The sequence below is a fragment of the Chiloscyllium plagiosum genome, unplaced genomic scaffold, assembly GCF_037043375.1.
Source record: "Chiloscyllium plagiosum isolate Xiang-an unplaced genomic scaffold, Cpla_swu_hap1 HiC_scaffold_18, whole genome shotgun sequence".
Classification (NCBI taxonomy): domain Eukaryota; kingdom Metazoa; phylum Chordata; class Chondrichthyes; order Orectolobiformes; family Hemiscylliidae; genus Chiloscyllium; species Chiloscyllium plagiosum.
Genome location: NW_028270156.1, coordinates 53062764 through 53089153, shown reverse-complemented (window position 1 = coordinate 53089153; position 26390 = coordinate 53062764). Strand labels below are relative to the sequence as shown.

General features: G+C 38.8%; 2 protein-coding genes across 3 annotated transcripts in view; one reads left to right on the top strand and one right to left on the bottom strand.

Annotated features, from left to right (window-relative positions):
- The first annotated feature begins 1577 nt into the window (after positions 1-1577).
- LOC148146980 (uncharacterized) lies at positions 1578-11612 on the top strand. The gene is made up of 5 exons (XM_087996164.1): positions 1578-1922; positions 3936-4013; positions 4106-4163; positions 5726-5797; positions 9529-11612. Exons 1-5 carry the CDS (start codon positions 1917-1919, stop codon positions 9612-9614), a joined length of 300 nt encoding a protein of 99 aa, XP_087852290.1. The 5' UTR covers positions 1578-1916; the 3' UTR covers positions 9615-11612.
- A 1347-nt stretch (positions 11613-12959) lies between these two features.
- The window catches only part of LOC122558096 (glycogen [starch] synthase, muscle-like), a 79778-nt gene continuing 66347 nt past the window's right edge, over positions 12960-26390 (bottom strand). Inside the window, exons 13-16 of one of the 2 annotated variants that reach the window (XM_087996620.1) lie at positions 25377-25472; positions 21188-21351; positions 17444-17524; positions 12960-14814 (exon numbers count right to left, since the gene is read on the bottom strand). In XM_087996620.1, the coding sequence (XP_087852746.1) occupies positions 14518-14814; positions 17444-17524; positions 21188-21351; positions 25377-25472 (638 nt within the window). In that variant the 3' untranslated portion in view covers positions 12960-14517. The remainder of the gene's footprint in view (positions 14815-17443; positions 17525-21187; positions 21352-25376; positions 25473-26390) is intronic. The other variant, XM_087996621.1, reaches the window with a different exon arrangement.

Genomic DNA, 26390 nt, shown 5'->3' with positions numbered 1-26390 from the left:
GTATTTTCAAAGACTTATAAGCTGATAAGTCATGTGATTCCTTTGTTTCTTCTTCTCTTCTTCAGGGATCTGGAAAGCAGCAACACTTGCACTCCCTGAAACTACTGTAAGTAGAATTAAGTTATTTTACATGCACAAATGAAATATTGAGGCTCCACATAAAACTGATGACTATCCCCACAATTTGAAGATGCATCAACACAAAGCAGGATAGGAGAAAGTGAGGACTGCCAATGCTGAAGATCAGATTTGAAAAGTGTGGTGCTGGAAAAGCACAGCAGGTCAGGCAGCATCCGAGGAGCAGGAAAGTTGACATTTTGAGCATAAGCTCTTCATCAGGAATGAGCTGATTTCTGATGAAGAGCTTATGCTCGAAATGTCGACTCTCCTGCTCCTTGGAAGCTGCCTGACCTGCTGTGCTTTTCCAGCACCACACTTTTCAACAGAGCAGGATAGCCAATATAACGTTTGAAATGTGAAAAAGCAATGCCATGAAGCAAGCGTCCCACAGCAATCAGAGGCCACTTGCCATCCAATCAGCCCTATCCTCTCAGCCAACCGATACATTGCTCCTCCCTTGACTTGGTATTCTTGTAAATGGTTCTGATGAGCGCAAGCCAAAAACTTCAATGTTTCTTTCAGCAATACTGGACAGCAAATGACAATTTGCATAATTAGTTTTCTTATGTCAAAGGATAAAAGCAAATTACTGCGGATGCTGGAATCTGAAATCAAAAGAGAAAATAGTGGAAAATCTCAGCAGGTCTGGCAGCCTCTGTAAGGAGAGAAGGGAGCTGGCGTTTTGAGTCTAACTGACCTTTTGTCAAAGCTTTGACAAAGGGTCAGTTAGACTCGAAACGTCGGCTCCTTTCTCTCCATACAGATGCTGCCAGACCTGCTGAGATTTTCCAGCATTTTCTCTTTTGGTTTCTTATGTCACAGTCCTGCTGAGTGCAAGATAAATACTTCCACTTCATGTCCCTTTTCAGCAATCTCACAAAATATGTAATATAGTCACAATCTACAAGAGAGGGCCCAGTTTTATGTACAGACTAATCTGTGAGTTGTGTTTCTGTGTAAATTTGTGTAGTGATGTAGCAGTGACGTTGGATTAACAGATGGATATGTTATCGAATCTCTACATTTGATGGCATGATTGTGTTCAGTCTCACATTATATGCTTTTACTCATTTAAACTAATCTGCTATGAACTTTCATGAATCGGCAAGCAACTTGTCTATAGCTTTTTTGTTTAGCGATGTCTGTAATGCAGTTCTTTTATTTGTGCTGTCAATCTGGTGTTTCAATTCCTCGCAACAGACGATTACAAAGAGTGCAACACTCAAATCAATAAACTTACCGGTTGCTGTCATCGAATGTGTTAGGATTGTCAAATCTAATTACTGAGTATGTTTAGTTTAGATTTTGCTGATGATTTATTTAATTCGGCGTGCTCATTTAAAATTGAGCTTTACCAATATTCACAGCCAGCACCCGCCTCTTCGCTGGTTTATCGATGGATTTGAGCTCGCTCATCCGTCACTCCATGTCCCCGAACACAAATAGACATTAACAGGGTCATGTCTCACTTGTCTCCGAGATTTGTGGCAAACTTTTGACAAATTGAATTAAGTCCTTCTTGCACTCGCTCTGCTCATGTGTCAGGGCTAGCGATGACGTCCTTGCATTGAAGTTGAGATGGTTTATAGAGGTCGCCCCCCTGTCCATACACTGGAGTCGGAGGGAGGGGAGGCCGGGATACCTGTGTCTTCAGGAACCTTGCCGGCGTTCTGTATTTTCCAACAGAGTTCAGACTTGAGCAGGGCATGTCTGTGTGTGAGCAGTCTGAATGAAATCACATTGAGAGAGCAACTGAGAACTTGTGAGGGCCGCTGCTCAGAAGAAGAAAACATATTATGATGGTAAGGAAACGGGAGATTTATTTTGAATTAATTATTTTGAGAAAGAAATGTATAGTAATACAGGAGGGCTGTGAACTTAGTGTAAAGTGACGCTGACAGTCGCAGAATGCCTGAGAATGAGGAGCATGCTAAGTCGTAAAATTGGGGAGAAATGATATTTCTTAAATACTGAAGAGCCATTGTACGGAATGGCAGGTTGATGGATTGTCAAAACCGGGCCTTCAGGAACAGAGACAGCTCTTGGCAAACATCTCGCAATTAAGATCAGAAAGAGCAAGTTATTCCTGTATTTATGGAAGAATAGTCCAAAACCTTCAATATGTACAGCATTTCAGAAAAAGGTTGATGAATGATTTCAACCTCGTCAGATACATTGTTCTGGATTGATTTCAATATAAAGAAGTAAACGGCTTAGATAAACCAAATTCTGATAAATTAAATGTTCAGAATTCTCAAACTTGATGTTACTCTGCACTCAAGCAGTACAGAATGTTCTGCTTTCTTCAGAGCAACACTTAACTGCACTTGGTATTACTTTCCTTGTGTGAAGACTTTTGAAATAACTGGTTACTTTATAAATGCAATTTTTCCATAGAAACCTTGTTCCTATATGCCTGTCAGTTATCATTCCCCCTGCTGTGAAGGCTATAGAAAACATTCCACTTACAGCATCAATATAAAATTGACTTGGCGTTATGTTCTACAGTATTGTGCCAGATGTGAGCCACCGAGCATCAGGTGTATGTTGTACCTGTATATGTGCAGAAGCTGACACCAGATATGCTGGAGCTCCACAGAGCAGGCTGCCTATGTGGGAGCAAGGACATACTAAGCCCGTGGTGAAATGTTAACGGTTAGTGGGTATTACAATGAATAAAAAGGTCATATCATAGCAGGCTTTACATGTCAAAGTAATTCATATCACACTAGCATTTTAAACTGACATTGAGAGGCTTGATAAGGCGCTCGATTTGTTGTGTTTTTTTTAAATTTTCAAAAGCGCTTTCCTTTTTCTATTTACAAATGAATTGTGTGAATTAGTACCAACTTTGTATTTTCATGTAAGGTTGTGACCAACTCACACGCTGTCTTTTCTCTTCCCAAAACAGGAAGTTTGCAAACTCTTGCTAATGTTGCTGAAAGTAACAGTGAATGGGTTGGATGTTTGGGGGGAGTTGCTTTGATGTCTTCAGTACATCGCTGCTACACAATGGTGCACGTACCCAAAGCAGTTTTCGCCTTGCATTTAGGGGCAGTACAAAAATTGGAACTTGCATTTTGTAATGCTTGAGTGCTGCGTAACGTCGAACTGCCTCGGACTCCGAAAATTTAATTTGTTCAAATTTAGTTTATCTAAGCTGTTTATTATACTGAAATCTCTCATTAACCCTTTTCAGCAATGCTGTACATATTTAAGGTTTTTGGGGTATTCTTTAATCTAGGTTTATCTTGAGTTGGTTAACCTGAGTTGGGACAGCTATCGGATGACCTGTTGTGTGCGTGAGTGTGTGTGTGTGTGTGTTGGGGGGGGGGGGGGGGGGTGTTGGAGGGGGGGGGGGGGGGGGGAAGGGATGAGCAAATTACCAAAGTTTTAATTCAAGATTTTGTACAATGTGCATGTGCATGGATGTTGGGTAAGGAGAGAGTCAAGTTCAGCAGGATAACCACCCCACTGTCAAACAACAAGCTGATAGTCACTGCCATGACTGACTTTGGAAAAGTGGTCACTTAAGGCAAATATCACTGGCCTGTTGCATTACTAGAAACAATAGTATCAGAGGTAGTGGGCTGGTGAAATAGCAGTGAGCAGTTTTGATCAATAGTCCTACCCAAAGCACTAACTTAATTTTTTCTCTTTGAAGTTGTTTCACCCATTGTGTATTTGCAGCACTTGCTATTTTTGATGAGTACCATTTTCTACATCAGGTTAGCAATCTCTACAATGCAGAACAATGTATCTGACGATGTACACAGACTATCTTATCCTATTTCTTTTCAATTCTTTCTCTATAGAAAGTTAAAATGGCAGTAATCTGCACTTGTGCTTTTTTAATGATCTTTCTCGTCGTCGAATCCTGCTGCACACCAAAGGTAAAGTTCTCAAATAAATGCTTAATTCTTGGGAACTTAATTCTTGCCATATTCGTTTATACTTGTTTACATTTCTTTTTTCTCTTCCCTAGAGTAAAGTTATTCCAAAAAACTGGGGTCCACAGTCCATGCTGTACCTTAAAGGAAGGTGTAAGTAAAACTTATTCATGTAATTGTTGAGTTGTAAGTGGCATGGATAGAATGAGAAATCTGAGAGAAGGGCAAAACCCATTCTGCAGAGGTCAGACTATGATAGCAATAGATAAACAAAAAAGCATCAGTTAAATGCTATACTGCAACCATTTTCTATAGTCATGGCTGCTTCTCCTAACAATCTTGTAATTCATCTAATCAAACCACTTTTATTGCAAGGCAAACCAAAGCTGATCACAGCCTTCTTCTGTATTAATTGTTTCAGTAGCATTTGGACAGTTAAATTACCTTTTGCCATTGAGTAATGACCGCAGTAACACTGGTATTAAAGTCCCCAGCTTCAGATAAAAAAAATCAATTACCACTGATAAGGCATCACACCAATTATTGACCAAAGGAGGTAGTTCATGGTTGGCTGAGCAGGACATAGAAAGGGAATAAGGTTGTAAGTGTCAGTGCAGTGTATTATTTTAATAGATCAGAGCATTACAGCATCAATGCCAATCCACTCCATGCAAGTTTTGTATTAAGGTCCAGAGGGTACTTGCAAATTGTTTGTACGATCTTGGCTCTTTTGCAGACATTACATATATTCATTGATAAACACATTAGAAGCAAAGTGATGTGTTTCTTCTCTTGCTGAAGGAGAACCATTATTTTATTTGTTAATTTTTCTCTCCTAATGGCTTATATTCTACTGAAGGAATTGACTCTGGAACAGTTGCACTAGCTGTCACAGTCTTTGATCAATGCCCATTCATTGCACTTTCCGTAGTGACCAAGTGGGTCACTGTGCAGTCAGTAAGAACGGAAATCACAACTGAATGGTTGGGGCACCTCATTTGCTGCCCAGAGATGAACTAATTTTATGATGTACAGGATCATTCTTATTTACAGCAAAACCTAAAATTCTATAATGCTACAAAATTCCAATAACAACTTATTTAAGTCACATAGTATCTAATTAAACTTGGTTTGCTAAGGATAAGCAAGACTACAGTTAAATAGAAGAAAATGAATATTTCTTTAAGAAAAGAACATGTCCTACAATTTTCTTTCCTCTGCTATGGGAGGCAGCAACTTACACTGAAGAATAATTATGTGGGTGTCAGGGCTCTTTGTTATTCCTCAATTCTGAGGCACGAGGCTGGATTCCAACATAAAACAAAGGTGATTTGCTCTGTTTCTACACCATGCTGATCTGACAATTGACTCAGTCATGGGCAGGGTAATCTGGCCACACTATAAACAATATTATTTGAGTAGACCGAGAATGGAGAGTTTTATAATACATCTAATCCATAACATACTTGAACTGTGATGGCCTTATGAAAGAAGCTTCAATATACTTAAGTATATATTTTGTACCAAAATGGGAGAGTGTTTTGATCCTCCAAAATGACATTTACTTTAACCTGTCAACAATCTCATCATTATCTTACCTATGGTCTCACAGAAACTTGAAACATGAACCTAAGTAGTTCTCTACTGACTAACAATCCTATGAAGAGAATAACGCTTCATTACTAAAATCCAGAATAACTGTGTTCTTCTTCCAGATGGAAGAAGATCTGCTGAAGGCAATGATTATTATCACTATGACATAAACACCTGGAATCTTCTCCTTGGAGGTAGTTGACCATTTCAACTTATTATTGTCATAGAGTCATAGAGATGTACAGCACGGTAACAGACCCTTTGGTCCAACTCAGATTTGCTTGCTAAACTAGATGAATGATGGTGGTAAACAAAAACAAAAAAAGTTACTGGCATGGAATGGCTTATTAGAAAATATATATTTCAGGTACCATTCTTTTAATAAAGAAATATTTTCCCACAATATTGTAGTCTTTGAATGGACCAGATTAGGATCCAAGACAATATTTTTTAAAATAGTAAAGCGCTGAATAGAATAACATTAAAACCTGAAATTATCAGAGCATTCCTGAAGAAGGGCTTATGCCCGAAACGTCGATTCTCCTGTTCCCTGGATGCTGCCTGACCTGCTGCGCTGTTCCAGCAACACATTTTCAGCTCTGATCTCCAGCATCTGCAGACCTCACTTTCTCCTCATAGCTACGAAGAGAAGGGCAGTAGGTATATGGAAACACCAACATATGAAAGTTCTGCTCCAAGCTCGCCATCCTGACTCAGAAATATATCGCCATTCATTCACTGTTGCTGGGTCAAAATTCTCGAACTTCATCTCTAACAGCATTATATGTATCTATTGCAAATGCACTGCAGCAGCTCAAGAACACAGTTCACCATAATCTTGTCAAGCGAAGTAAATAGGGATTAGCAATAAAGCAATGCCCACATCCAATGAATGAATTTTTAAGGAAGCCTGGCTAAAGTCCATATGAACCATATAGTATACATTACCCTCGTCAATACATATGGTTACTTCAAAACATTTGATAAAATTTGTCAAACAGGACTTTTGCTTAACAAATCCATGCTGACTAGCCATAATTAACTTATCCACTGTTACATTGACTTGCAATTTCCTGGTCTATACTTGCCTTACTTTTTAAATAATGGGGCAATGTTAGCAGTCCTCCAATCCCCTGACACACATATCTGAAGAAATTGCTAGGCCGTCCAAGAAGACCTGCTTCTTACTCTTGGAGTTCCTCAACAGAAATTATTGCAGCTCAGATGAATACCCCTCAAACCTTCTTTGAAATCTTCAAACTATTAAAAAGGTGATGGAATCCAGGTAAGATTGAATTGTTTACTCTAAGGGAATCCTGGCATTTAATGGGGTAATTTTTTTATCTTTAGTTGTTTCTTTGACTCAGAAAAGGCTGAGGACAGATAAGATTGAATGCCAATAAAGTGCATAAGTAGCTATTCACAGCACCTTGATCCTGTAATTTGGAACAATGGTGACAACAGGGATTCTGCTTTATTCAAAACAATGGAGCAGAACCTCCAGAATCTGAGACCCTTAGAACCATCTTAAACATTAACAACAATTGTGGTTTAATTTAATGCTGTTATAACCTTGAAGTGCATTGTAGGTGAATCAGTATAGTCAGGACTGCTGAACCACATAACACATTTTCCACTTGGGTAGATTTGTCGTGAAAAACATTCTGATACTAGTGTGAGTCACGCTTTGGAGAGGTGACTGTTCCGTCATGGTTTTGTATGAGACCTAAGAACATTTCTATTAATGAATAAATAGAAAGTCTAATTTTAAAAAAAGTTCTCTAAATCATGCAGGAACAAAACATGACAGCTTAACTGGGGCAGATATTGGACCCCATTGTGACATAAAGAAAGATACATTTATATAATGCATTTCGTCACTTCCAGATGTTCCAACATACTTTACAGCTAATGAGGTACTTTCTTAAGATTAGCACCTCTTGCTGCACAGGGAACATGGACAGTGAATTTTTACACAAAGAAGTTCCACAGCTGGCAATGAGATCATGATCAGAAAGTAGGCCTCTAAATGTTGGATGAGGGAGTAAAACTGGCCATGACAGTGAAGATGTTCCTTGATCTTCTTTGAATTATAGATTGGGATTATTTACATCTGAGAGGTCAGATGTGGCCTCAGGTAAATCTCTTACCTGCACTTTCTCAGCACTTCACTGTAATGCCAGTCTAGAGTTTAAGCTCAAGGTTCTGAATTGGGAACAAAAACGAAACTTGCTGGAAAAACTCAGCTAGTCTGGTAGCATCTGTGGAGAGAAAGCAGAGTTAATATTTCAGGTCCAATGACCCATCTTCAGAGCTGATTGTGGCTAGGAAAACGTTGGTATATATACTGAAGATGGAGGAGGGAGTGAAGTACACAATAGGTGAAGATGGGGCCCAGACAGAAAGGAACGCAATTGTTTTTGTTCCTGATTTCCAGTATTTGCAGTACTTTTTTTTTGTTTCTGGAGTCGGGTTTGACAGAAAATCTTCTGATTTGGGGGGAGAATGAGTATATCAAAAGAGGGAAAGCGAAGAGGATCCTAAAGGAGACCTTAAAAAAACTGTACCGATGAAAGCATAAATATTGCAAATAGGCTACAAATTGAAGTTTAGTACAAGAAAAATATACCCAAGTGTGAAAGTCAATGAGCTGAGTAATATTATATATCATCAGTATTATTTAAAAATAATTCAAGCCATTAACCTCTGCTATTTATGGGACCTGCCATGCTTCCTACATTGAAAATGCAAATGAAAAATGCAACAAATACTCAGCAAGTCAGGTAATATCTGTTGATTGAGAAGCAAAGTCAGCATTTCGATTGATAATCTTTGAGTAGAATTTTACATCCCTATTTCAAAATATTGACTATAACTCTAAAGTACATCATTGAATGGGAAGCATTTTGGGATGTCTTGAAAGACATTGTCAAAGGTATTATGTCAGTACAAGTTGTTTCATCTTTTCTTCATGACTTTAAACATCTCAATAATAATAAACACCTCTTAAAATTCAATGCTTTTGCAAGTAAAAGTACCAGCTCTGTAACTGAGAATATTAGGATATTGCCCGTCTTGTAAATGGAATAAGATAGCACACAGTATTCTAGATTTGGCTAAAGGCTTGTAATTTTAGTTTCATGTTTGAGTGTTCCAGTAAAATGTTCCAGCAACCTAGATAGTTCCACAGAAATATCATCCATAGTTATTAGTTCAACTATTGACCTATATCAATAACGTCTTCCTGAATATCCGTACCTCTATGGTCTTGTCCAGCTTTTCTTCATTACCCTAAAACTTGTCCTGGAGGCAAAATATAAAATTGAGTCATTTTTATTGGGATCAATGCATTTTATATGATTTTGTGATCAGAACATACCTTAAATATTGTGTTGTTCTAGTCACAAATGAGCAAAGGACTCATTCTAATGCTGGATACAGTGCAAGTAAGAGCCGTAAGATTGATTACTGGTAGGTGTCCCTGATTTTGTTCTTGATGGATACTGCAGCAATCAGTGGCAATTGTACATGAGTTATCCAATCTTCTCTCCTGTTACTGTGTTCATCGTTATTGATAATAAGAGGATTGTGGAAATACTAGATTCCCTCAACTTTACATCTTTAGATCTGTCTTCAAATCATTAAAACCTGACTATTTAATACAGAGCATGTACAGAGTAAATTTTGAAAACTGGAGTTGCAGGGTCCTCTGATCTTATGCCATTTCTATTACGCTACACCGCTCCACGATATGTTCTTCTCCCTAATGTAATCTTTTACAGCAAAGATTTCTTGCCGTTCTGAAGTGCATGTTTTGGATTTTTGATACTGGTTTGAACTCTGTAGACAATTTATTTATATTCTTTTTAAAAGAAGTACAGTGAATTCATTTAGGTTGGTTTTGATACTTCCCCTTTTCTTCCAGATTACAAACGCGTACGAGCACTTTTGGACCAGGATTACTGGAAGCAAGCAAGTGCGAAAAATATGAAGTTTGTGAATATGAAGTAGCACAGTCATCAACAAATTCAATATGTGGAAACCATTCATACTGTTACTTTATTTAAGCTCCAGGTCTTATAGTGACCTGTAAGAGGTGGGTAGGAGTAAAGTAGGGCCCAAAGGCTATCTGTATCAGAATCCTCAATATTTAACCTTATGTAGAACATAACTATGGAATTAAAATTCCAATTTCTAAGAAACAAAACTCTGACACTTCTTGGGCGCAATAATGCACTCTACCTTGTTTTCCTTGCCTTTTTTCAGTAGTAAATTGTATTACAAATAGAATACATTTGCAGGTGTTTCATCTCGGAAGGCTACACTCAGTCTCCCTGTAGAACTTACAAGAGTGGTCAAGCTTATGTTCTTCAACCTTTAAAGCTACCTAAAAAGTTATATTTAGGAATAAAAGACACTTAACAGTGCAAAATACATACATCCAAAAACACTGTTTCAATGTAAATTATAAGAGGGCAAGGTCCGCACAGAATAAAGTGAAGTTTGACCTAATCTTGGGTGATCAACATATTGCATAGATTTCGGATAGAGTCCAATCGGCAAGAAATTCTCGGCATTAAGAATGAAATGGATGCAGGAATGTAGAATGAAACCCTATTTCCCAATAGATGACCTATAATAAACTAATGACTTTGCTCATCTGTATTATTCTATGATTTCATTCTGATGTTAGACCAAATCTGGCAATAGTGTATCTCCTCTATCTTACCACCAAAGCTCTGGCCCGTTTCATTTCAGAACTAGCAGACAACTGGAATGTTTTAACAATTTCATTAAACTTTACCTCTTGAACACTACTTTCATAAAAATCATATATGTGACCACTGAATAGCATTACTTGATATGTTCACAATGTTTATTATCATGCACCGAATCTGAAGACTTGTTCTTTTTTTGAGCAGTTGAAAACTCCAGCTCTCAGTGTGTCTCACTGGGATATGATTGATTGCGGGTGTTGATTAACCCACTTGGTTTTTACATCATTGTGTTGTCCATTACTTATGGATCATTGCAAATTGTTTCTCAAAATGTATTTGCTGCTGCTTTTCCTTCCAAAAAAGATTCCAAGATTGTCAATGAATTTCCAAGAGTTTTGAGATTTCACCACACTTGCCGCTGCAGTATTCAATTTGACTGGTTTATTATAGGTTCAGAATATTACAAATTTACTTGTGGAAGTGGGGAATTTTAATGCCATTGTATTACATTTTAATAAAGAGTCTCATGAGTTGTGTGATAGTACAAATTTAATGATAATAAATTAGCATATTTGCAGCACTTTATGACTGGAGTTTTAATAATCAGCACAATTAGATGCCCTGGTAACTCAGCAGATTAAGATTATACTATATCATTTTACCAAGACTCCCCAGGTTCAGGTTGACTTTTCAAGGTACCTCAGTGGAGAAATGTTAATGGTGCTGTGATTAGCCTATGATATCTGATAACCTCTCGTATGTTGCAATTAAGGATTGCCATTGTGAGAGAATGGTTCTGACAGAGTTACTGTGACATTGTCTCCACTCATTCATCTGCTGTCATACACGACCTGTGGGTGGAGACAAAAGAGTTCTACTTCAACTTTTGGAGGGAGCAAATGTCTCTCTATCAGCTCCCTGAGATCCAAATAATTATGCCTGACCAATAGCGATGAATATTACTATCATGCAAAAAGCCTACTTTAATGCATCCTCTTTTGCTAACTATATAGATCTAAGGCAAAGGCTTGTTTGGTGGCATGGAACTACCTCAAACAGGCCTTACCCACTACCACATATTGTTAGAGGTTGTATACCACCAAGTACCAAGAATAGTCACCTGGGAAAATACCACAGTACCTTAGCAGGAATCTGTACCTTTGAAAGTGGAGCAGCTTAGGATTAATAAAAGCTTGAAGAAATAAATACGATCGCTTGTGCAAGATTTACAGACTATTTTTGATGTTTGGGTTGAAGAGAGATGGCTGAAGCATATATTTATTTCAAGCAATCTAGTATATAAATGTTTTATTGCATGAGAGGCATATCACACATGACAAGTTCATAGCCAGCATACTTGCCAAGATTCAGAAGTCAAAACTAAGGGAAGCAACTTTGTATTTCTATCCCCATGTATTTTAGTCCTTTGGCTATAAAGGCCAGCAATCCATTGGTCTTTTAATTAGTTTTATGCTATGATTTTATGCTCCCATCAACACTTACAATAGTGCCTCTCTGTGTTATTGGTAAATTTGAAATGTGCTTTGTTATCTCATCATCCAAGTTGGCAATAAGTACAGTAAACAGATGAGGCCTCAACACATGTCTTTTAAGGCCATCACTTGCCCTATCCTGCTAATTACAGTATGTGCCTCTTGTGCACTTAATATGTCCTGTCACTCAGGCTTTTTGAATATCTAACTAGTACTCTGCTTATAGAACCTGTATATATGTCTCTTACTCTTCCTTGATTGAATGGGCTACCACCCCGAACACAGCATGACACTTCCATTAATAATAAATTCTGTAATAAATCACCACCACTTGTCTCTGCCTATAGTGGTAACTGTGGCCTTTTAAACTCTATACCAACACCATACACTGTGACAACCAAATCCTTTTACCAATGGGCACCCCGAATACAAATCTGAAGGTTGCACATGCTTGATGCTGCCTTTACCCAAGTGCATATTATGGTATTAACCGATTCAGATGATGTAGGCATTTTGTCTCTATTATACCAAATCTGCTTGTACACTGAGTTTCACAGTTAAAGACCTTATACTTGCACATAACGCTAATATAAAGAAATTCCTTGATGTATTTATTAAAATTTGATAAAGATGTTGAAAAGCAGTTTTTCACTGTTGAACAGGATATAAGTTACTGTGTGAAGTGTGGTTTCTTTTATAACCTAAATTCCCAGTTGAAATTTCTCTCCTCACATAGAATGCATGTTCCTCCTTTCTTGGTTCAATTAAGCTACAAATATGTTGTCATTTACAGTTTCCCTCCTCCACAAACTTGCACTTACATTGAAACCAAGATTAATTTTACTGTTTACAATTTAAATAATTTTGTCAGAATATAAAACATGGAATTTCTTACCTCTCAATTTTATAATTATGGAATTTTAAAAGTCAGGTGGAGCTGATTTGATGGAACAAATGATCTCCTGCGCCTACTTCTTGCATGCTTGCGCATTAGCAGTGAAAATTGCAATTGTACACATAAACAGATGATACCATGGCAAAACTTTGCTCATACACAAAGCTGGACAAGTGGCATGATGCTTCTATGGCAATGTGCTTTAGCCCAGCCAGCGCTTTCGAATGAGGCAAGAAAAAAGATTCACCTCCAAACTAAAAAAGTACTTTGTTTTATTTGCATGCTTTTAAAATAACTATTTGCACACAGTTTCACTTTTCACTGTCACTTAGAATATGCTAATGCATTACAATTTTCCAAGTTTACTTTCAACAGAGAAAATACACACAAACTGAACATCAGGAGTTAGGAGAAACTGCAGATGCAGGGAGGTCTGAAAGCTGTCATCAAGGTGCCCACAATGGAAAAATATCACTGAAACAGTATATTTCATAACTCGCAAATTTTAGAATTCTGACATTTGGAGAACAACAATTCTTGCCTCTCTTTAGAGAGTAAAAGAAACTAAAGGTCCAAAATTTCTTGATTAAAGTGCTGTGTCCTATCCGAAAAGACTTTCCATCCTCCAATTCTCTGTATTGTCCTGCAAACCTTGGTACTTTCCTCAGATCGTAGCAAGGGAAAATTACACACATTTACATCCACATTTGTTGGTTGGTTGTTTTATGTTTTTTTTAGATTAGATTAGATTAGATTAGATTAGATTAGATTACTTACAGTGTGGATGACAGGAAGAAGAAAATGTTTCAAGATTGGGCATCACCAGATAGACTCTCAGGACTGTCCAATGTTACAAGCCCCAAATAATTTTGGTGGTGTTGCTCCAGGTTGCTGGTGTCTTAAGAGGAGTCTAACAGGGAAGCAAGGCCAAGCTCACTTGGCTCATTAAAAAAAAGCACAATTTCTTTGTGAATTAATTTTGTACCTGAATAAAATGGAACAAAGGAAGTACCTTGAGTATTTTTCAGTTATTTCCAATATTAAAATATGAAAGGAGCTCCATTCCTTTAAAAATCTTAAAAGATACACATAGCAATCAAAGTTATTTTGCAAAATTTTCCATCTGATTGTGATAACATATAAATCACAGCCTTATAGTGAGGGTAGTGAGGAAAGAGAGCTAGTAACTGGGAGGTTTTTGAGTTGGCGTGTTTCAATTTAGAGTTCAGATGATGATTGGTCATTCAAGAGTACAATTTTAAGTAACGTGCAATATTTTGAAGTCCTTCAATACAACCGTGCAACAAAAGCATCTATTAGTTTTCCAAGGATTCTGTTCTACTTGCTGAAATACCTATTTCAAAAATACCATCGACTGTGAACAGGTAATGACACGTTAATTTATACAGAAAAATGTGCAACAAAGGCATTCGTGCAGATTTTGTTCAGTGTAACTATGTCACTCTGGGTATACAATCTCTAAAGCAATCTGACTATTTTAGGTTGCCACCCATCCTGTTTTGAACAGACAGTAAGAAATGTCTGGACAATCTATTCAAAACCTAAGGCCAGACTTCAGAAGTGCAGTTTGTCTGTCATTACTTCTATGTCTCATCATTTGGAAGCATTAAGCATTGAGGCTATCATTTTAAGTAATTCTTCCATACTAGTCAAACGTAAACATTAAAACTCAAGTCATGATCCCATCCTCTGTCTAAATTCTTAACCTTGCCAATCATCACAACCAGTTTTGGAGTTGGTAAAATATGGCAGCCCAGTGGTTATCATTAATAATTTCTCACATGGCTCTAGTTCCTTTCATCTATCCCCAAGTCACTATGGTTTTCAGGGTCACTAGAGCTGTGGTTAAGGCTTCCCGGTGATGTAGGCTCACTGGTCTGGCTCTTTTTCCTCACCCTTCTCTTCTCTAATTTTGAATTGATCATAGCAATTGGTTTTATGTTCATTCGGTCTTTTTCTGCTTCTTCCTCTTCATTATATCGTTCTTCATCTTCCTCGGTTTCACTGTGGTAGGGACTGGAATGAAGGGAGGTAGCAGGGGATGGTGGTTTGGAAGCAGGCCTTGGATAGCAGAAACCTTCACTCTACAATTTAAAACAAAGCTTAGTCATTCACAACACAAAGGAAAATGAAACATGATATATTTACATGATATATCAGATATAAGATATATGATATAAGATATATCAGCCATTCAGCCTTTCAAGTCTGCTCCATAATTAGATCATGGTTGATATGTTTCTTAACCCCATTGTCCTGCCTTCTCCCTATAACCCTTATTCCCTTTAATAAAGAACATATCACTCTCTGTTTTAAAGACACTCAATGACTTGGCCTCTACAGCCTTCTGTGAAAATGAGTTCTACACATTCACCACACTCAGTTGAGAAATTCCTCATCTCAGTTCAAAAGGGTTGCCCCCTTCACTCTGAGGATCTGCCCTCAGGTCCCAGTCTCTCCTAATTGTGGAAACATCTTCTCCATGTTCACTCTATCCAGGGCTCTCAGTATTCTGTAAGTCTCAATTAGATTACGCCGCATCCTACTAAACTCCATCTAATACAGACCCAGCGTCCTCAATTGTTCCTTGTATTACAAGCCCTTCATCCCCAGGATCAGTTGTTGTAAACCTCCTCTGGACCCCCTCCAACATCAGCACATCCTTCCTCAGATATGTTCACAATATTCTAAATGTGGTCTGACCAAAGCCGTATACAGCCTCAGCAGTCCATCGCCCTCCCTCACCCTTTGGAACAAATGCTGGCATTACATTTGCCTCAATACTACTATTTCCTCCATGTATCTTAGTGTTATCTTCCAACTGAGCAACAATAACTTCAGTTCTATTGTCCACAGCATTAATGTATAACATGAATAGTTGTGGTCCCAACACTGACACCTGTGAACTCCAGTAGCTATCAGCTGCCATCCTGAAAATGACCCCTTATTACTACTCTCTGCCTTCTGCCAGTCACCCAATTCTCTACCCATGTCCATACCTTGCCCATAACACCATGGCCTCTTAACTCATTTAGCAGCCTCCAATGCGGCACCTTGTCAAAGGCCTTTTGGAAATCTGAATAGATCACATCCACTGGTTCTCCTCTATTTAACTTGCTTGATATGGTCTCAAAGTCCCTTGATAATCCCTAAGCTAAACACTAGAAAATTTCCAAGGTCCAAAAGTAAATACTCAGTATGAAATCTCTTAATATTATGACATTACAATAACTTTGTAACTTTTGTGGTTAACGTCTAACATTTAAGGTATGAACACCATGAAAAGCCAAATTGTTTTTTGATACTCTGCCAAGTCACAGTTCCCATGCTTGGATTAAATGCTTAGGGATTTTTCTACACTGTGGCTCTCCATACAACCATTCATACCACTTAATTAATACACATCACACTTTTTCAGATATTCAGTAGTCCCTTTTTCCAAAAAGTAAACAGAAATATATCAATTCCACACAGGAAAACAGGTGTGCAATTGAGAAAAGGAAATAATCAAATACCAACTAAGTGCAGAATGAACAGCCTTAGTATGCAAACCACGATATAGAGGATATAATGCTGAAGGGCAAGAATATCAATACAGTGGAAACTCGATGATCCGAACATGATGGGCAGCCAATTTTTCGTTTGGATAATTGATTATTTGGAAAATTCATTAAATGCCTTTCCTCTGGAGCTCGGAGTTTTTAAAGTTTGTTCCCCGTTCAGGAGACTGCAGCAGCACACAGTGCACGAGACCCCACCCCAACATGGCCCCTGGCCAACCCCACCCCTAACCCGGTCCAAACCCGCCCCCGCCCCGCTCCCTACCCGGTCCAAACCTGCACCCAAGCTGGTCCAAACCCACCCCTCACCCGCAACCTGGCCCAACCCCGCCCCCGAACACCAGCACAAATCGTGCGATTCCCCGCCCCAACACAGCCCCCCGCCAACCACCTTCGGCCCCTCTCCGGGGCATCCGGGCTGTACACCAATAAGACTGATGCTGGTGCAGCTGCCTCTGTGGGATAAGTCTCCAAATAGCGCGCAGACACAACCACAGCCACACATACAACTTTTATACTGCAAGTTTTTGAGAGGTTCCACATTTGCCCTGCACAGGACAGTGTTGGAGAGATTATTCCTGGGAGGCAAAGTTGTGTGTGTGTGTGTGTTTAGGGTACACCCTTCTGTAGAACTCCAGGGAAAGTGTGGGGAGAGAGAGAGGGCAGGCAGTCAGGCATTTGGAGATGGTGCCTCTTTAATCACTGTAAACAAAAGATGCATCACTGCTGGAAACACATCTTTGATGTAACGTTTCTACCGGGACCTCGAGATCGCCTTCAGATAATCCAATTTTCAGATAATTGGTATTCGGATAATTGAGGTTCCCCTGTATAAGGACTCAATTCCCCAACATTACAGAGAGCTCCATTATGAACTGAGAGGGATGTAATGTAATATAGTCCAAAGGCTGGAGCAAAAAAGGGTCACATCAAAGCACAGGTGTGACACAATGTCATTGATGGAATTGTAAAGAAATTTTAGCTTGAAATTCCAAGATATTACAATTTGATCTTATTTTGCTTGAAGTAATCATAGACAGATAGTAAGTAGTCTGAACAACAAGAATGAACATTTCCTTTTAGGCAACTCCTAAAGCAGTGCTAATAATTAGCATTACAAACAAACACCCACATTAACAAAAATTTCACTTACTACTTCAGGTTCCCAGAGTGAAGATGTAAAGGAATCCGGAAAAGCCTTTGCTAACGCCATCTGTCTTGCATGTATGTAATACTGAAAACATAATCAAGAATGCACTCTATTAACAAAGAAGCAATCTCTCCACATAGTTTGCGCAAAGAAATAACATTGCTCTCATTTAGAGAGTACTCATGTATAGTGAGAACACAAAACGCAAACAATTCTGTACTGCTCTTCATGTGCAGAATGACCTCTGAAAGTACTTTACATTTACAAACAAAGAGAACAAGCAGTGAGAGTAATGGGAAAAGCAAAGCTCATGATGCAATGGTCAACCTGAAGGTTTTGAAGGAAGTAGCATTTAAACATAGGGAGAAGGTGTCAATGTGACAGGATCTCAACAGAGATTTGCAAAGAGCAAGATGTAGTACTTGGACATCAGGATAAATAGGTCATTTTCATGTTGTGAACCTGGAACTATGGTTACATTATCACTGGTATTACATTGGTTGCTGCTGGGGGCTTAACCATATACAATCTATATCAATGACTTGGATGAAGACATCAACTACATTATAGCTAATTTAGCAGATGATACAAAGATAGGTAGCAAAGCAAGTTGTGAAAAAGATAAATTACTTGGATGAGGAAGTGGAAGGGTGGGTTAGTAAGTTTGCGGATGACATGAAGTTTGGTGGAGTTGTGGATAGTGTGGACGGTTGTTGTAGGTTGCAATGAGACATTGACAGGATGCAGAACTGGGCTGATAAGTGGCAGATGGAGTTCAATCTGGAAAAATGTAAAGTCATTCACTTTGGAAGGTCGAACTTGAATGCAGAATACAGGTTTAAAGGCAGGATTCTTGGAAGTGTGGAGGAACAGAGGGATCTTGAGGTCCACACCCACAGATCCCTCAAAGTTGCCACCCAGGTTGATAGGGTTGTTAAGAATGTTTATGGTGTGTTGTCTTTCATTAGCAGGGAGATTGAGTTTAAGAGCCGCGAGGTTATGCTGTAGCTCTATAGGCATCCTGGTTAGACCACATTTGGAATATTGTGTTCCATTCTGGTCGCCTCATTATAGGAAAGATGTGGAAGCTTTAGAGAGGGTGCAGAGGAGATTGATGAGGATGCTGCCTGGACTGGAGGGCGGGCCTTATGAATAATGGTTGAGGGATCAAGGGCTTTTCTCAGTGGATAAAGAAGGATGAAAGATGACTTGGTTGAGGTGTACAAGATGTTGAGAGTTAAAAATCACACAACACCAGGTTATAGTCCAACAGGTTTAATTGGAAGCACTAGCTTTCAGAGCGCTGCTCCTTCAAACACCTGATGAAGGAGCAGCGCGCCGAAAGCTAGTGCTTCCAATTAAACCTATTGGACTATAACCTGGTGTTGTGCGATTTTTAACTTTGTACACCCCAGCCTAACACTGGCATTTCCAAAAGATGTTGAGAGGCACAGAGTGGACAGCCAGAGACTTTTTCCCATGGCAGAAATATCTATCACAAGGGGCATAATTTTAAGGTAACTAGAGGATGTTTTAGGGGAGATGTCAGAGGTAGGTTCTTTACACAGAGTGGCGTGAATGTGGAATGGACTGCCAGCAGTGGTAGTAGTGTCGGATACATTAGGGACATTTAAGCAACTCTTGGATAGGACATGGAAGTTAATACAGTGAAGGGTATGTAGGTGAGTGTGAACATAGAGCAGGATAGAGGTCCGGCACAACATAGAGGGCCAAAGGGTCTGTACTGAGCAGTACAGTTCTATGAACAGTCTGCAAAGGGTACACAGATTTGGATGGTTTGTTGGCAGAGGTTAGAGAAGATAGCATCCGTTTTACCAATGTGAAATGACAAGGCATTTTCAACTCATTCATATCTAAATTTCACGAATGTAAATTACAGTATAACTGGACTGAAGCATGGAGAAGCATACAGCTCAGCATTTGTGTACATATGAACTAGGAGCACAAATAGCATCTGTGATCCCTTAGGCCATTCAATAAATCATTGTTGGTTTGATGACTCCACACTCTTGTTTAATCCTGATAATCTCTCACCCCTTTACTTTACGAAGGATCGATCTATCACTGGTGTAAAAATATTTAAAGACTTTCTTTTAGCCAGCTTTTGAGGAAGAAATTCCCAAAGATTTACCACTCAGAGAGAAAGAAAATTCCTAATCTCGGCCTTAAGTGGGTGACCATTTATTTTTAAACATTGAGCTCTAGTTCGAGATTCTCCGAGACAATAAGGAACAGTCTTCCTACATCCACCTTGTGGAGATCTCTCAGGATCTTACATGCTTGAACCAAATCATTCGCTACCCTAATAAGCTCTGGTATGCACATGTCTAGCTGTCTAACCAACCCGAACAAGGCAACATATCCATTTCAGGTATTAGGCTGGTAAATCTTCTCTGGCTTTCTTCTAATGCGATGACATCCTTCCTTAAATAAGGAGACGAATATTGTACACAGTATTCAAGATGTGGCCCCACCAATAACTGAAATATCACCTCCATTTTCTTTTTAATTCATTCACAAAACATGGTGGTCACTGGCTGGCTAGCATTTGTTGCCTGTCTCTAGCTGCCCTCGAGAAAGTGGTAAAGAGCTGCCTTCTTGAACATGTAAGTCTGCAGCAGTTCACTGTCCCTCCTTCATAGTAAACAAAAACATTCTATTGTTGTTGCACCTGCAGACTAACCTTTTGTCATTCGTGCATGATGGCAGCCAGACCTCTGAGTCTCAGTTCTAGAACATCTCTCACCATTTAGATAACATGCTTTTTCCCATTCTTGCTACCAAAATGAACAATTTCACATTTTCCCACAGTATACTCCATTTGCCAAACTTCTACTCACTCATTTAACTTTACATCCTCTTCATGATTTACTTTCCTATCTATCTTTGTGTCATCAGCAAACATAGCAACTTTATCTTCTGTCCCTGTATCCAAGTCATTTATATAAACTGGTAAATATTGAGGTTCTAACATTGATTCCTCGTCAACTAGAAAATGACCCATTTTTCTGTTTCCTGTTCGGCAGCCAATCTCCTATTTACAACAAAGTGTTGCTTCCCACAATGTCAGCTTTTACTTTCCACAAAGACCCTTGATGTGACCCCTTATCAAATGCCTTCTGGAAATCCAAATACAGTACATCAATTGGTTCTCCTTTATCCTCAGCATGTTAGTCCACAAAGAACTCCAATAAATTTGTTAGACATAAGTTGATTCAGAGGTGGTAACGTGGACAGAAAATAAATGATGGTTTTGAGACAGAAGGATTACAGAGGAACCTCAATTATCCGAAGGACACGAGTAGGGAGTATTTCGTACAGTTAAGTGAATTCTGGATAATTGAATGCCAGATAACATAGTTTAGCCAAACATCGGGACCTTGGAATTTTGCCAGATAACCTGATATTCAGATAATTGAATGCCAGATAACTGAGGTTCCTCTGTAGATGTTTCTATAGATCTTCTGACACAGTCAGCATAGATAATCAAGAGAACTCCTGATGAAATAAATAGCAAGAGCCTACTTAGAGAAAATTAAGAAACGGGAAAGCAAAGATAGGGAGCAGTGAAATCAGAATATAACAAAGAAAGCAAAGTGTGAAAGTGATCAAGCCATTCCAGCTTTTAAAACCATGCAATAGGTAACTGCACAAAACTAATACTTAGTCAGAGTTGAATATCGATTAAATTCTTTTTTAAAACTGAGAAGGTTTGTTGAGTATTACCCTTCCTAGATACTTCCAGTCCAGCAGATCAGAGAGGCGCTCTGTGCGATTCCTTTGAATGATACGCTGCCGACGAGTCTGTTGACAGAAGCTGTAGATGAACGAGGTCAGTTGATTGCATGAGTCATCCAGAGATCTAAAACGACGATCAAGGATGTAAATCCCTGAAGGAAAAGCAAGCCTAAACTGAGTCATCTAATGCATAAGGCAATTACTGGCCAAAAAGACAGTTTTGGGCAGGTTCTCACTTAAAAATTACAGTGGGACTGAAAACGTAAGCAGGTTTTAATTCTCATGAGCCATATAGTCAAAGTTAGGGAGGCTGCCTGTACATTGGTCACTGAGTGATCATTATCACTTTTTATTACTTTAGTTTGATTAGTTTCTTTTCTTTGAATAAAACCAAAATATTACGGAAGTTGGATATCTGAAATAAACACGCAAAAAGCTGGAGAAATTCAGCAAGTCTGGCACCATTCACCTAAAGAGAAACAGAGTTAACATTGAGTCCAATATGACTCTTCCTCATTTTCTGTGTTTACATCATTTTCACCGAAAACCTGTGTTGGTCAAGCCGTTTCCTGCCAGCAAGGTCAAATCATACTGAAGATCTCTAAGACTGAACCCTATACAAAGTATGACCTCCCCTTCAGTTTGAAATCAAATCAGCTAATTGGCTTCATTCTATATATTCTGCCACACGTGCACAGTCTTTTCCAAAATATTCACATTCAAATCTTGTATTCCATTTAAAATCTGAAACTGGACTGACTAGTTCATTTCCAGATGTGCTCAACGGAAGTGAAGGGCTATAGTTGAATACATCACACTGCCTTTTTCTAAGACTAAACTGTCACTTTAGACGTCACCATACAAAGGCTGGAAGCAGAGCTTGTGGTGAGTATTAGACACTTCGTGGTTTACTGAAACAAAGTGAGAAAACTTTGTTCTCACTAATGCACTGTGCCCATCTCACTCTTGACATTGCACAGTGCCCATGTTATTATTGTTGTCATACTGCAAATGTATCACCAATGTGCTTTGTTATTACATCAAACCCATATTATTCTGAATACATTCCTTCTATATTATTTTAACATACCATATTCAAACAATTTGAACTTATGTACTGCATGTTTATTATAGTATCTAATATATTGTCCCCATTCCATTCGTTTTAATTTCAAAATGTATTTTTGTAAATGAACTGCACTCGCACAATTTTCACAAAAATGTGGTTGCATTATTCTCTAATCTACTGCACTTATAATATTCTTGCTAATAATGCTGTGCCTGTATTATCTTTTCTGATGGACTGTAATCTTGTCATTCTCACTAATATATGGCATTCTGTTATTCTGACTGATTTATTGCTCCATATTTCTTATTAACATACTACGCTGACCAAAATACATACTATGCCTGTACTATGCTAGCCAAATACTGCAGCAATGTAATTCTCACCAATACACTCAGCCTGTATATTTGCAATAGTATACTATACTTGTATCACTCTAATACACTTTAGGTGTATTACAGTTATCCCTCAGTTAACATTTTTAATGTGCTCCTTACAGAGTGTTATCAAAAATCACTTTCCTGTAAGCAAACAAGTAATAAAAGGGGATCATGTTTCTGACCTGTAATGTTTAAATTAAATTAGCAACCTATTGGCTGTCGTGAATTTAACTGGCCCAACTAACCTCCTACTAACTTTTAATAGCTTCAAATTTCTCAGTAACTGGCTAATTCTTCCAACTTACTCCTGCTTGTTGCTTTCCAGTTCCAGCTCTCCCATTCCCTGACCCTCCCATATTCCCATTCTCTACACTCACTACCTCACCCTGACAGTCCCATTCTTCACACTCACGACCTCACCCTGACAGTCCCATTCTCCACTCTCACTACCTCACCCTGACAGTCCCATTCTCCACTCTCACTACCTCACCCTGACAGTCCCATTCTCCACCTCCTCCCTGACCCTACTGTTTGTCTCGTCTCCTGCTCACTAGCTCTTCTGTTCACTACTTCCTTATAATTCTCCCTCTCACTAACACTTTGAGCAAGAGCATGAGACAGGGGCAGTGAGACTGACAGAGTAAGCAGTGAGAGGAGTTGGGAGATAGCGCTGGTGGTGTTGGGGGGGGGGGGGGGTTGGTGAAGGAACATGCAGAATGGGAGGAAAGGGTTGGGTAGGGACTGCAAAGTGATAATTTGTTTAGAAAAATAGGTTGCGCTTGCTCAACTTATGAGTTTAATTAAACATGACAGCAGTGCTAATTTATCAAACACATTAAACCAAAAACATGCTGTTAGAAATCACGTGAAATGTAATGTGTTCTTTTATTGTCACTGATATACTCTACCCATGTCACTTGCACAAATATGCTGTACCCATTTAATTCTCACTAATATACTTGCCCATGTTATTTTACTAACATATTTAATCTATATTATTCTTATGAATGTTACTGCACCTATATTGTTCTCCTTAAGTATTTTCTGTACACCACAATGTCTGTTTTATCAATAACATACCAAAGAGTGGGTACCTGATGCACGTGTCTGCATAAAGGACCAGATGTTCTTTGCCTGTCACATATCATTCTCCAAAGTGCGTTTTGCCTGCAGTTCTTTATATAACCACGTCTGCTATTGTGCCCATAAGGGTTTTAATGATACTATTTGTATCAGAGCTCCAACGCACCCTTCATTGCAACTAGATTTAGTTATTTCTGAATCCAATCAGTTTCCGTGAGGCTGAACAATTATTTACTTGGAAGGAAATGTAGGGTATTATCCAATTTGCTTGTGGCATTAGTACCATTGAGGGTAATTTTATTAACAAAGAACTGGGCTCTGACTGGTCCTTTCTCTAATGTCATTACACAAGGAACACATCCCTCACGGCACAGCTCGCCTTTAAGCCAGGCCAATTTGAAGGCGCACAGCAGGCAGTAGAGGAGAGAGCTGTTTCCAGCTACAGTGATTATATTACCGAAAACTACGCAAGACTGTGGCCCCATGCAGTGATCAGTAATAATTACTGTATCAGATAAAAGCATCAGATAAAAGGTGAGATGGAGGCCACATTATTAGCAAAGGGCCGGTCCAAGCTCATTTCTGTGTTATTGAATTAGTCAGGTGCGCTAAGGTAAAATACATCAATCTCATTGTACTAACTGCTCACTGTAATTAAATTTTAAATGTATCATACTTGTCAGATAACTCCTCTGTATTTACCTACAGCTGAAAGAATGCAAATTATGAAGAGAAAGTCCATTTCAATTAAGGCTTTTTAAGGCTGGTGTAGGGGAAAATAAATTGCTTTTCCACTTCCTCAAACTTTTCTAAGTTACTCCGCATTTTCAAACACTGAATTTTAAAAAGAACCAAAATTAAAAATCACTCAAATTAGCTAATGGACAGTATGTAAATAAATATAGGTCAGCTGCCCAGCACTACAGTTTTACTGCCAGCATTCCGGGGCTGGTACCTGGAAGAATTGTGCTGTGGAACATGAGCCACTAACCACTGCCAGTTAGGGCAGATGTTGGAGGTCAGGATTGAACTTGGCTGTTGAAACTCAGGCTTGGAGATTTCAATCACCTTATGCTGATGAAGGTGCTAGGAGTTTGGGATGTGGAAAGAGAATCAGGGTGATGGTATATGGGATTTCTGTCACATCTCATTTACCTGATCTACCCTGCGAATAAGCCATGTGCTATATTGGATGCTTTTCAACAGGCCCAATAGGATTAGCTTGTAATAGGCAATTGCACATTTATATAAGGATCCAAATGTTGGTTGCAGGATGCAAACTCATGCACAAATGGGAACAGTCTGTGCCTGATATCAGTCTGTGCTCTTCTAGCACCACTAATCCAGAATCTGGTTTCCAGCATCTGCAGTCATTGTTTTTACCAAGATCTGGTCAAATCTAGAGAGGGACTAGCAGAAACCCCTTAAGTTGTAGTCCCAAAACCTTTGAAAAGTTACATTTCTATAATGCTCTCCCTGTCTCTGCCCTGGATTTAGTAATAATATACCCTGATTTTCTTTTAAATTTTCCTCACCAATTTTCTCCAGAACTGCCTTTTACCTGAGTAACATTATTACTAATGAATATGGTTAAAAGGTAGCACGCCATCAATTTCTAGGGGGTATGCAAAGTAAGCGCAATACCTACCGTATGCTGCTGGATCAGCAATGTGTTGCTGCATAAAGCACCCAAAGCCAGATAAGTTGGTGGTGATGCTAGGGATTCCCATCACTGTGCACTCCGCTGGGGGAAGGAAATAAATGGTCAATCCCATTAGAAACCACTTAGTCCTGACAGCAAAGTGATTAACTATTAAATAATGTTATGAAGTTGACCTTTCAGTATAACACTGTGCATTGCTGGAGAACTAAATTATTTCGAACTCAAACTTAATGGTCAACAGTCATTCTATCGAAATAAGCAGGATTTGCAGTGCAGCTGCAATTCCATTGGCAATTTTTTAATATCTCCACCAGGTGGCCAATGTTCCCATGGCAGCTTAGATGGCAAGTATTTTGAGCAAGTATTACCTACTGAAAGACTTGCAAGGTGTCAGGAGATAGTAAACAGGAAGCCGAATCCTGGTTGTTTTTCTCCTGTAGAGCTTAACAGCATGAAGACCATCTCCACTATTCTGCCTGAGACCAGTTAGCTTAGTAGAGTTTGGAGATCAGTCAATGCTAGCATTTTCCTGCTCTTTCTGGCTTGGTGTCACACCAAACACAGAGGAAATGGCTGTTAGTCAAGTTTAAGATAAAACTAGATTTCAAATTGAAACTGAGGATTTTGTGGTCAGTATAAGCAAGAGCACATTGTGTCAACTTTGAAGTTAAATTGCTCACTAAAGCATAGTAATCCCAGTAGCAAGATTTTCCTCTTTCCTGACGAGTTTGAATCTGGTGTCAAATCAAGGGGTTCTGTAGACACAAGTGGCATCAGCAAGCTTGTAAACAGCCAATCAAATTGAAGTATTCCCATACATCAAACCAGGAAGTCAATATTCTTTGCTTTTTATTTATTTCACGATGTGAATTGTTATTAGAGATATTTGACCTTCCACAAACATACAATTAGATGTTCAGGGATTGTTTGGACTTCTTTGCAGGTGAATTTTAATATGAATGATGATTTATTGTTACGTACTCTACAATGAACAACTTG